Below are 13662 nucleotides of genomic sequence, written 5' to 3' on the forward strand. Positions count from 1 at the left end.
GTTTTTAGAAGTTTGAACAATGCCCTTTTGCTGTGCGCTGTGTAGTGGCGAGCCAAAAAGGGTTCGAGTGAAACACGCCCACCAGCAGAGAGCGATCGGGCGCCACACAATATCGCACAGCAAGAGTGCCTGGTCAAAAGGCTACATGGCTACCAGCTAGCATTCACAAACAAAGTTACGCTACCCACCAGACGCGTCGAATTTGGGCGTAATTATATTCATAACTGAATGATACACGCCTTAAACTAAAATAACAACAACAACAGTGCTGTCAGCAAACAATCAGTGGACCATATAGCCATCCAAGCAAAGGCCATCAAATTCTTATTTAATTTTATGAGGAAAGTGATGAAATATATCAATTTGAAAAAAAAAAGAGGGAAAAACAAAATAAAAAAGAAACTGGCGTAAATACTCAATCTTGAGTGATACATGCCATTAAAACCAAAACAACAGCAACAACAGCGCAAGTGCAGAGGTTTCAAATCCATCGTACGGAGCAGTTGTCGTTCTCACAGAACCCTCCTGACGGAATAAGTTAAAGGCATGGATTTGGACAGAAATGGATTATTAGTGGAACCAAATGTTTACTGTATCCTATTGTTAATATTAAATTGGACTACATCGGTATGTATTCAAATTGACACATTTTATAGTATTTAAGTTGAAATTTAGCCGTGATGTACCAGACCCCAAGTCCTACAATCTGCAGCCCGAATGCTTTGTGTTATATTGTCACAGGCAATTTGTAGGTCGTTGGTTCACATTGTAATTTCAAGTAGCTACTTAACGTTGGTTCGTAGGTCGTTGGCCAACCTGCTGTCATACAGTTTGCCTGATGGGGTATTCTGCAGTGGTTCCATATATGAAACTGGTTGCATTTTAACAAATGCTGCAGGCCGTTGCTGCAGGCCATTGCAGAAAGAGAGAGAAAAAAACCCAGTAAATTTAATGGTGTGGAAGTATGATTACAAACCTGAGCTCAGTGAGTTTGATGCTATTATGCATTAGCTATTCCACGTGGCAATGATCCAGCCGACTTAAAATGTCAACAGAATTGGGATCTGAATACAGAGGCTTAAACCCTGCATTTATAGGTAGATATACAGACTTTATTAAGGTTTATTACAGAAGGCAATATACTTACACTGCAGCAGTAACACATTAACACATTAATCATTAACACTCAATTAACATTGTGGATAAATGGAAATATGTCAACCTTAGACTCTACATCCATTGACTCTATGAGGTTCCTTATGCTCATAAAAAACTTGCACCAAGGTTCGACCTATGTGTCAAAAATCAACCCCGCGCAAAAGCATAGGTCTCTACATGTAGCCGGCGGTCAAATTTCATATGGCCTTATGGTCGAATTATGGGTGGCTTGTGTATATGTTTGTGGGAAATATTGTTAATAGCTCTTATGTGCTACATGGATTTAAAACTTGTTGATTGTTGTGGAAGGTGACTTAACAGACAAGCTCACCTTATATGCATGTAGATTGAGTGAATGCAGCAATATCAGTAGAGCACATCATTGAAATTTTGAGAAAAGTCTGACAATTCATTCAGAGTGTTTAAAATTTCTGTGCAGTCACTGTGAGAAGACTACTACACCTCATGATGTCACATGTGTAGAATGATAAAACAAAAATATATAGATAATTCCACAAAATTTGATTAAGAAAAAGTACACTCTCCAACTTGTTACTGATGTATTTGGAAAAGGGTAATATTATTTCCCCTTCATTCTGAAAGAGGAAAGTCAAGTGCTCTTTTAATGTGGGAGAAGAAAATGACCTTCAAAATGAAAATATATTGAATTTTCTTTATATTTTCTTTATATTTTGCGCATGTGACATCACAACCTATGGTAGTCTTCCCATCCAGCAATGATGGCACTGAAACTTTAAAAGTTCATAATTTTTGAATAGATTGTTTGATTTTCCTCAGACTTTCACTGATATGTTCTACTAAATATTGCTGCATTTTCTCAATCTGCATGTATATAAAGGTGACATTGTCCTTTAACATTCACAGACACTTTATAACTTAGGATATATAAACCTGAAAATGCTATATCAGGTTTCCTGTATAGTGTACAGTGTGCTATTTTGGGCGTATAGTCTTTCCAGCACATTCAAGAGGTGTAATCGGAGAAAGTCCTGCATTACTAGTATGGCCTACGAGGCTGCTGCCAAAGTCTGAATTCAGTGGATACTGAAACCTTTCTTCTTTTATCATCCACACATATGAGAAGAAATATATCTTATTTTTTTAATTGTCCGTACAAAAGAATAAATGTTTGCATGTGCAGGTCGGGTCAAAAATAACTTCATGACTCAAATTTGAAAAACAAATTTTCAATATGATAGCTTTCCTTTGACACAGCAGCAAAACTATCATATCACTCTTTCATGATTATATCAATAATAAACTGCTATATTTACCTGTGGTCCTCAAGCTGTTTTTTTTTTTTTTTTTTACTTTTCCATGAGATAAAACGGTCAACAGGAAGTGTAGCCAATTTCTGTAGAATAAATATGTGGTGAAGCAAAGGTGCTACATGTATTTCACTTACAAGTTATAGTTATGTATCATTGGAGTGAATTGTAATCCAGGGCTGCACACTAACCCATTTTTTTCTACTGGTCCAACCTGTCTGTCTGACCAGTAGGTACCCAGTTTTTCAATTTTTTTTTCTGGTCCATTCCTGAAAATGTTACAGGTCCGACAGTGATATTTACTGGTCAGGGACCATTGGACAGTTACCTATTGACCAGTGCAGCACTGTGTAACATTTGAAGGCTTACAGTGTATAAATATAGTCCTGGAAAAAGAAAACAAGTTAGAAGCTGATTATAATAGATCTCTTTTTTTTCTCTGTCATTGTCTTCGTTCTCTGTAAGTTGTCCAGGGACCAGCTCGGCATCTACCATGATGGAACGACTGCGGAGGGTCATCACTGTTGAGCCAGTTCTGTTCTTCTTTATGCTGGGGTCCTTCCTGCAGTACCTAGCCCTGCAGCAACTACTGTACGAAAAGGTATGCCTCTTTGAAATCAATGACACATACGTGTGCCAACACCTCCCAGCATTCAAAGATGAAGAGATCATTGTGCAAAAGTCCACATCGTACTGGCTAATCATTCTAAATGTGGCACTCGCTGTGCCAGCTATCTTTTCTACAATCATGCTGGGATCTTGGTCGGACAGAGTTGGCAGGAGGGCACCCATGATCTTGCCGTGCATTGGCTCGGTGGTTAACGGCGTCTGTCTCCTGTTCAGCGCATTGTACATGGACCTTACCATAGGCATCATGATTCTGGGTTCAGTGCTGATGGGACTGCTCGGTGCATACCCAACCCTCACCTCAGCTGTGTTCAGCTACCTCGGGGACATCACCCAGGAGAGGTCGCGGACGAAGCGGTTTGGCTTCCTGGAGGCCATGACCTTTGGCGGCAGCTTTATCGGTGTCTTGACCTGCGGGATTGTCATTGACCATCTGGGCTTTGTTGCTGTGTTCATCTACTACATTGTGTGCAACATCTTGGCAACCCTCTACATTGTCCTCTGGCTGAAAGAATCCTCTGAACTGGTCAAGGACGATGCCACACGAGGGTCCAGCATGAAAGATGAGGTCCTCCATTCTGGAGGGACCATGGATGGTGTGCCACAGGTGCAGGAGGATGGGACAAGGTCGTGTGGCGACTCGTGCATGCAACTGTGTCGTCTAAGAAATCTGGCAGAGGCATTCAAGACTGTCGCAAGAGAAAGACCGAACACGCAAAGAATGCAACTCATCCTTCTCATCAGCTGCTTATTTATCTTCCAGGTGATTGGTACAGGTAAGTTATCAAATCGCAAATGCCCCCACAAATAAAAAAGAAAAAAAAAGAAAATGAAAAGAAATACAGTCCACAAAAGTCCCTGATGATACTTTGGAGATTCTACCCAGATATTTCAGTGATTGTTACCATCACTCAAATGCTGGTTTTGATGAAAGCAATCAAAAACATTATAGATGAAGGGAAATTTGATAAATGATAAAATACTGAATGACTGTTGGATAATATACATTATAGACTCAAGTTGCAAATGTTTATAACAAAACAAGGGTATTCCTTGCAACCACATGTAAATTAGATGAGTTAATGATGCATTGCCCTTAACTCTGCCATTTTCCTGTCCATACTTCTGGAGTAATTTTTGTTTGTTACATGAAATGATGCAACTGTATCTTTTTTGTATGTGTGAAACAAGTTTTTTGTTAGATACGGTTTTGTACAGTGTAAGTGACCATCATTAGGGAGGCAAGGGATGGATTATCAATAAAAAACTTATCTTTCACAGATGATTTTATGCACAAACTAGTAGGAGGTTAAAAACATGTGATGTTTATGATAGTCCAGCTTTCTAATACTGTATCTTTTAGGGTTCAACATTAGTGGCCTGGGCCACTAAAAATTGGCATTGGGTCACCAAATTTATCTTTGGTGGTCTGGTTTTTTAGGTGATACGCTATCAGCGTATCACCTATTGTGATTGTCAAAATCTCTCTTTATTTTTAGGTGATACGCTATCAGCGTATCACCTATTGTGATTGTCAAAATTTCTCTTTTTTTTAATTCTTCTTTCTTTCTGCCACATTTTGTGTCGTCAATATCTCAACAATGACATTACGGAATAACATAACATTTTCAGTCAACATGTCTCATAACAATATCTAGCCACAATAAGGTTTTCATGACAGTAACATATCTATGACGTCATCTAGGCGCCATTTTGTGATTTTCGGACCTTGTCACATGATCGATCATAACTTCATAACTAGATATCATTTCTGTATCATTTTCGGTGGACATAAAGTTCAGGTCAGGCTCTATCTTACGTTTTAACGCTAGTTACCAAGGTCATCATTACGCGCGCATTTGCGCGCGTCAAAATTTTAAAAGGCTCAAAACGACTTCCCAATGGGAAATCTCGAAGTTTCAGACAATTCTAAGCGTTTCAAACATTTTCTCGCGTGCGCGTCCGTCCGCGCAATTTCGCGCGCAGAGGGCGTAACCAACATGAAAATGCAATTTTTTTGACTGATTTGGATTTCTGATACTTTGAGTAACAATATCCATTGATTTCCGATCGATTTTGACCTATAACAAAGGAATGCACTGGCGTCAAAGTTGAAATTCCGCGCGCGCGTCTTTCTGCAAATATAGTGAAAAAACATGTTTTTGTTTATGTCGCCATAGCTCTTTAAATCGTCCATTGACCCTATATTTCTATTGCATATTACAAAAGCATATGAATTGGAAATAACGTTTCAAGTACCAATATTGCCAGGAAAACTCATGACGTCATCATATCATCATCTGAAATCAAAAAAGTGGAATTAATTTTTTTGAGGTACTCTTTCTGACATTCATTTATTTTTATTGTCAAGCTGATCATGGTATATTGTAACAAAATGAAATTTGTTCATATCAATTCAGTAACACAATGTAGTCGTGGTTACTTTGTGCTGATTTTATACATGTAAGAAGCTATACATTGTAAAAAAAGGTATTTGAATTGTTCCTTTAAGTCAGTCTTCTGTATTGATGATTATTTGTCAATTAGTGGTTTTTGTGGAGTTTCAGATAATGATAAAAAGTATGTATGATAAGTGCAGCGATACTTTCTACAGTTAGTTCAAAGTTGTGTTGCAGAGGTTTGATACATACATTTAGCATTGTGTTTGTGTGTCCACGTGTGTATACAGGTTGGCCATATGGCACATTCTAGACAATAAATCTTAATTAATTAGCAAACGCGATCAGCTATGGAACTGAATATGGTACTAATGTATGATGTTCATGATTCTCATTAAACTGTGACGAGTTTAAAGAGATAGCTTAACTGTGTGTAAAAATAAAGCAATAATAAGGAAATTTTAAGGGAATTTGATAACCATGCCTATAATAATTTCATACAGGTACTAATAGCTGCCTCATATTCGTGTGATTGATCGTCATGTCAATAGCAAACTGACAACGTACGATTAATATATTACAGGGGAAACTTGGTATAACGAACACTGCTATAACGAGATATCGGTTATAACGAGGAAATTTTCCCGGTCCCAAATTTCCTTCCACACAAGTCTATGTAAAATGCTACTCTTATAGCGAGATCGGCTATAACGAAATAACTGCTATAACGAGATAAATTTTGTGACTTCCAAACAAAGAAAAACATAGTCAATCAAACCTGCTATAGCGAGGTAAAGCAAAATGCCTTCGGTAAAGCTTTACTTCGCCTGTGCTATCATCTTCCGAGATTGTAAAGCTTGATGCGCCAAAAACTGTCTTGTACACACAAAATCATTTTCTTCAGCGCACTCCAGCTAGCATGCACTGCATGTTGTACGTGTAAGTGTGTGTGTGCACGCACACTGATACATGCAGAAAATGTGGTGGGACGGCCATATGTATACATGACATCATCACGACGTTTAGCAGGTGTGAGGCAATCTGATGCTGTGATTGGTCTTCTACGAAGGGAATTCCCCATCTTCACGCACACGCAGTCATAATGTACATACAGAATGTGTCACATACACACACAGCATTGTGCAGACCATATTCAAGCTGTCCACACAACACACACCCATACGATAACCACGTACCAATCCACAGACGATCTTGATACAATCGCAAGCTATTATTTACAAATTCAGATATCTACAATTAATAAGAAACACAGTCTTGATATTCCTTGGCGAAAAACATCTTCTTACCCATAAAGGTGAGTAATTCCCTCACACACAATATCAAGTTACCAGTATTGATTGAAATATGATGGGTAGTCCCACATGTGCAAATTAATGTCTTTATGTTATGCCTTCTTTTATGCCTACTGATATAACGAGATATCGGCTATAACGAGCAAAATGACTCGGTCCCGACCATCTCGTTATATCGAGTTTCCACTGTATACATTAAACAACTGTCTTTCAAATCCATATCGATGTTTTCTAGTTTGATGACGTCATCATACTTTAAATTGTGATAAAAGTAAAGACACAAAATCGGACAAGTTTACGTGTTATGTCTATGGGAGGTGATTTTTTTTAAAACCATGCATTGACTTGACAACGTTTAAGCACCTCTATCTCAGCTGATTTTGCTTCATTTCCTCTGAAACTTTAGTATGTTGTAGCTGAGACAATAAGCTGCAGTAATCATGCATTTTATTCTTTGAAATCTCCTCATCAGATTGACAATTTTGCAGTTTAAAACTGAAAATGAAAATGGAATGTGGACAAAACGATTCCTCATGTATCTTTCACATACATACATGTAAGTTTACGTTCCCCATATTTTCTCGTCGAGACGTATGGCCGAGTGGCTAAAGGCGACGTCTCAGAGACGTAAGGTTGCGGGTTGGAACCCCACAAGATCACGAAACAAAATACTTTTTTTTCTATTTTACTTTTTTTTCTTCAATTTTGTATTACATATTCGTCCATGTAGAAATCACGTACGTATATAAACGCACCTATACACACACACAGACACACACACACACGCCATATCTCTCTTTTTTGTGTGTTGGAGACCACATTGCTTCGACTGCAGCACAATTTTGCAGGTTGACTTTGTCAAACCGATCATAGTATGTAATGACGACGACTGAGGTGTTGTACTTTGAACAATTGTCTTTCAAGACGATGTCATTGTTTTGTAATTTGATGACGTCATTACACTGAAAATTGTGATTAAAGGCAAGGTATCAAAACCAGCTGATTATAGGTTTTATGTCTGCGGGACGTATTTTTCCCAAGTTGCCAGAAATGGCATAGCGACCTCAGTCGTTACAAGGCCGCTTTTCCGTCTAGCAATGCAATAGATGTTCACACGGCCACGTTGGTTGAGTGGGCATTGACTTTCCCCCTGTTATATCTATACATTGTTTTTTTTTTGTCTTACCATTTCGGTGGATGACCCGTGGCCGAGTGGTTACAGAAACGGTTTCGCATGTACGCTCAATATAACTTCAAGGTGCCTATATCACATTCTTTTCTTTGTCGATCACAGATGACTGTCATCTGATGACCACAAGCGTATCACCTAACTCGTCCTCAATGTGACGAGTTTTCATGTCTCGTTCTTTAGAGGGATCGTGTAGTTTTGGATGAGACCTACAAGTTCAGGTTCTAGCATTTTGGGAGGAGATAATGAGAAACCTCCTATGGAATATGAAAGATCAAATTCCAAGAGAAACTTCAACATTTAATTGATACAAATTGGTTTTGAAATGGCTGAGATACCCAAAACAGAGTAATCCTAATAAAAGGTAAGACCCACCTTTCATTATGATCACTTTATTAGGTGATACGCTATCAGCGTATCACCTATTGTGATTGTCAAAATTTCTCTTTTTAGGTGATACGCTTTTAGCGTATCACCTATTGTGTTTGTCAAAATCTTCCTTTCTTTCTTAGGTGATACGCTATCAGCGTATCACCTATTGTGATTGTCAAAATTTCTCTTTTTAGGTGATACGCTTTTAGCGTATCACCTATTGTGTTTGTCAAAATCTTCCTTTCTTTCTTTTTATTCTTCTTTCTTTCTGGCACATTTTGTGTCGTGAATATCTCAACATTGACATGACGGAATAACATGACATTTTCAGTCAACATGTCTCATGACAATATCTAGCCACAATAAGGTTTTCATGACAGTAACATATCTATGACGTCATCTAGGCGCCATTTTGTGATTTTCGGACCGTGTTACATGATCGATCATAACTTCATAACTAAAGGTCATTTCTGTATCATTTTCGTTGGACATAAAGTTCAGGTCACGCTCTATCTTACTTTTTAATGCTAATTACCTAGGTCATCATTACGTGCGCATTAGCGCGCGTCAAAGTTTTTAAATGCTTAAAACAACTTCCCAATGGGAAATCTCGAAGTTTCAGACAATTTTAAGCGTTTCGCGCTTTCGCGTCCGTCCGCGCATTTCCGCGCGCAGTAAGCAACATGAAAATGCACATTTTTTGACAGATTTGGATTCCTGATACATTAAGTAACAATATCCATTGATTTCCGATCAATTTCGACCTATAACAAAGGAATGCGCTGGCGTCAAAGTTGAAATTTCGTGTGCACGTCTATGTGGAAATATAGCGAAAAACATGTCTTTGTTTATTTCGCCATAGCTCTTTAAAACGTCAGGTGACCCAATGTTTTTATTGCATATTACAAAAGCATATGAATTGAAAATAACGTTTCAGGTATCAATATTTCCCTAAATACATTATGACGTCATCATATCATCATCTGAAATCAAAAAAGTGGAATTAATTTTTTTGAGGTATTGTTTCTGACATTCATTTGCTCGTATCTCTGTTGTTCAAGCTAACTATTATCCCAAATTCAGATATGTTGTACTTTGAACATTTGCCTTTTAAGTCCAAGTCATGGTTTTGAAATTTGATGACGTCATCATACCTTAAATTGTGATTAAAGGTAAAGATGCAAAATCGGACAAGTTTACGTGTTATGTCTATGGGAGGTGATTTTTTTCTAACCATGCATTGACTTGACAACGTTTAAGCACCTTTATCTCAGCTGATTTTGCTTCATTTCCTCTGAAACTTAAGTATGTTGTAGCTGAGACAATAAGCTTCAGTAATCATGCATTTTATTTTTTGAAATCTCATCATCAGGTTGACAATTTTGCAGTTTAAAACTGAAAATGAGAATGGTATGTGGACGAAACGATTCTCGATTCATCTTTCACATACATAAGTTTACGTTCCTCATATTTTCTCACCGAGACGTATGGCCGAGTGGATAAAGGTGACGTCTCAGAGACGTGAGGTTGCGGGTTCGAACCCCACAAGATCACGAAACAAAATACTTAGCTATTTTACTTTTTTTCTTCAATTTTGTATTACATATTCGTCCATGTAGAAATCACGTTCGTATATAAACGCACCTATACACACACACAGACACACAGACACACACCATATCCCTCTTTTTTGTGTTGGAGACCACATTGCTTCGACTGCTGCAAAATTTTGCAGGCTGACTTTGTCAAACCGATCATAGTATGTAATGACGACGACGGAGGTGTTGTACTTTGAACAATTGTCTTTCAAGACCATGTCATTGTTTTGTACTTTGATGACGTCATCACACTGAAAATTGTGATTAAAGGCAAGGTATCAAAACAAGCCGATTATAGGCTTTATGTCTACGGCACGTATTTTTTCCAAGTTGCCAGAAATGGCATAGCGACATCAGTCGTTACAAGGCCGCATTTCCGTCTAGCAATGCAATATATGTTCACGCGGCCACGATTGTTGAGTGGGCATTGACTATTTCCCCCTGTAATATCTATACATTTCTTTTTTTCCTAACCATTTCCGGGGATGTCCCGTGGCCGAGTGGTTAGAAAAACGGTTTTGCATGCACGCTCAATATAACTTCAAGGTGCCTATATCACATTCTTTTCTTTGTCGATCACAGATGACCGACACCTGATGACCCCAAGCGTATCACCTAACTCGTCAGCGTGACGAGTTTCATATCTCGTTCTTTTTATTCTTCTTTCTTTTTGGAAAATTTTGTGTCATCAATATCTCAAGAATGACATTTCGGAATAACATGACATTTTCAGGGAACATGTCTCATGACAAAATCTAGCCACAATAAGGTTTTCATGACAGTAACATATCTATGACGTCATCTAGGCGCCATTTTGTGATTTTCGGACCATGTTACATGATCGATCATAACTTCATAACTAAAGGTCATTTCTGTATCATTTTCGGTGGACATTAAGTTCAGGTCACGCTCTATCTTACATTTTAATGCTAATTACCTAGGACATTATTACGTGCGCGTACGCGCGCGTCAAACTTTTAAAAGGCTCAAAACAACTTACCAATGGGAAATCTCGAAGTTTCAGACAATTTTAAGCATTTCGCGCATTCGCGTCCGTCCGCACATTTTCGCGCGTAGTGCGCGTAAGCAACATGAAAATGCACGTTTTTTGACAGATTTGGATTCCTGATACATTAAGTAACAATATCCATTGATTTCTGATCTATTTTGACCTATAACAAAGGAATGCGCTGGCGTCAAAGTTGAAATTTCGTGTGCACGTCTATGTGCAAATATAGCGAAAAACATGTCTTTGTTTATTTCGCCATAGCTCTTTAAAACATCTGGTGACCCTATGTTTTTATTGTATATTACAAAAGCATATGAATTGGAAATAACGTTTCAAGTATTAATATTTCCATGAATACATTATGACGTCATCATATCATCATCTGAAATCAAAAAAGTGGAATTAATTATTTTAAGGTACTGTTTCTGACATTCATTTGCTCGTATCTCTTTTGTTTAAGCTCAATATTATCCCAAATTCAGATATGTTGTACTTTGAACATTTGCCTTTCAAGTCCATGTCATGGTTTTGAAATTTGATGACGTCATCATACTTTAAATTGTGATTAAAGGTAAACACGCAAAATCGGACAAGTTTACGTGTTATGTCTATGGGAGGTGATTTTTTTAAAAACCATACATTGACTTGACAACGTTTAAGCACCTTTATCTCAGATGATTTTGCTTCATTTCCTCTGAAAATTAAGTATGTTGTAGCTGTGACAATAAGCTGCAGTAATCATGCATTTTATTCTTTGAAATCTCCTCATCAGGTTGACAATTTTGCAATTTAAAACTGAAAATGAGAATGGAATGCGGACGAAACGATTCCTGATTCATCTTTCACGTACATAAGTTTACGTTCCTCTAATTTTCTCGTCGAGACGTATGGCCGAGTGGTTAGAGGTGTCGTCACAGAAACGTGAGGTTGCACACGTACGGGTTCGAACCTCACAAGAGCACGAAAGGAAATAATAATTTTTTTTTTACTTTTTTTCTTCAATGGAGTACTACACCTTCGTCCATGTAGAAGTCACGTTCGCATGTAAACACACCTATACGCACACACTCACACAGTATCCCTTTGTTTATCGTTGGAGACTGCATTGCTTCGACTGCTGCAAAATATTGCAGGCTGGGCTTTTCAAGCTGATCATGGTATATTGTAACAAAATGAAATTTGTTCATATCAATTCAGTAACACAATGTAGTCGTGGTTACTTTGTGCTGATTTTATACATGTAACAAGCTATACATTGTAAAAAACGTATTTGAATTGTTCCTTTAAGTCAGTCTTCTGTATTGATGATTATTTGTCAATTAATGGTTTTTGTGGAGTTTCAGATAGTGAGAAAAAGTATAGATGATAAGTACAGCGATAATTCCTACAGTTAGTTCAAAGTTGTGTTACAGAGGTTTGATACATTTAGCATTGTGTGTGTGTATACGTGTGTATACAGGTTGGCCATATGACACATTTTAGACAATCAATCTTAATTAATTAGCAAACGTGATCAGCTATGGAACTGAATATGGTACTAACATATGATGTTAATGATTCTAATTAAACTGTGATGAGTTTAAAGGGATAGCTTAACTGTGTGTAAAAATAAAGCAATTATAAGGAAATTTTAGGGGAATTTGATAACCATGCCTATAATAATTTCATACAGGTACTAATAGCTGCCTCATGTTTAAGAGGTCAATTGTCATGTCGATAGCAAACTGACAATGTACGATGAATATGTTATACATTGAACAATTGTCTCTGAAGTCCATATTGATGTCTTCTAATTTGTTGATGTCATCATGCCAGAAGTTGTGATTAAAGGCAAGGTACCGAAATCAGCGAAGATTATACGTTATGCCTATGGGAGGGGATTTTTGTTTTTTAACCTTGCATTGACTCGATAACGCTCGAGCACCTTTACCTCACTTGATTTTGCTTCATTTCCTCTGAAACTTAAGTATGTTGTAGCTGAGACAATAAGCTGCAGTAATCATACATTTTATTTTTTTTTTTTGGATCTTCTCACCAGTTTGAGAATTTTGCAGCATAAAACTGAAAATGAGAATTGAAGGTGGACGAAACGATTCCTGAGTCATCTTTCACATATAAGCTTACGTTCCTCATATTTTCTCGTCGAGACGTATGATTGAGAGGTTAAAGGCGACGTCTCAGAGACGTAAGGTTGCACACGTGCGGGTTCGAACCCCATAAGAGCACGAAACAAAATACTTATCTATTTTACTTTTTTTCTTCAATGGTGTATTACACATTCGTCCATGTAGAAATCACGTTCGTATATAAACGCACCTATACACAGCCACACACTCACACACACAATCACTCTGTTTTGTGTTGGAGACCACATTGCTTAGACTGCTGCAAAATTCTGCAGGCTGGGTTTTTCAAACCGATCATAGTATGTAATGACGACGACGAAGGTGTTGTACTTTGAACAATTGTCTTTCAAGTCCATGTCATTGTTTTGTACTTTGATGACGTCATCACACTGAAAATTGTGATTAAAGGCAAGGTATCAAAACCAGCCGATTATAGGTTGTATATCTGCGGGACGTATTTTTCCCGAGTTGCCAGAAATGGTCTAGCGACATCAATCGTTACAAGGCCGCATTTCCATCTAGCAATGCAATACATGTTCACGCGGCCACGTTTGTTGAGTGGTCATTGACTCTTCCCCTGTT

General features: G+C 37.8%; 1 protein-coding gene across 1 annotated transcript in view; it reads left to right on the forward strand.

The window, feature by feature from the left end:
* Positions 1 to 2922: 2922 nt before the first annotated feature.
* LOC139733202 (proton-coupled folate transporter-like) overlaps positions 2923 to 13662 on the forward strand; it is a 37324-nt gene continuing 26584 nt past the window's right edge. The window contains exon 1 of the mRNA XM_071644039.1: positions 2923 to 3850. Within this exon, the coding sequence (XP_071500140.1) occupies positions 2941 to 3850 (910 nt within the window). The 5' untranslated portion in view covers positions 2923 to 2940. The remainder of the gene's footprint in view (positions 3851 to 13662) is intronic.

This window comes from Diadema antillarum, unplaced genomic scaffold (genome assembly GCF_040938485.1).
Source record: "Diadema antillarum isolate AM-2024a unplaced genomic scaffold, OU_Dant_1.0 seq00000463_RagTag, whole genome shotgun sequence".
In the NCBI taxonomy this organism is placed as follows: Eukaryota; Metazoa; Echinodermata; class Echinoidea; order Diadematoida; family Diadematidae; genus Diadema; species Diadema antillarum.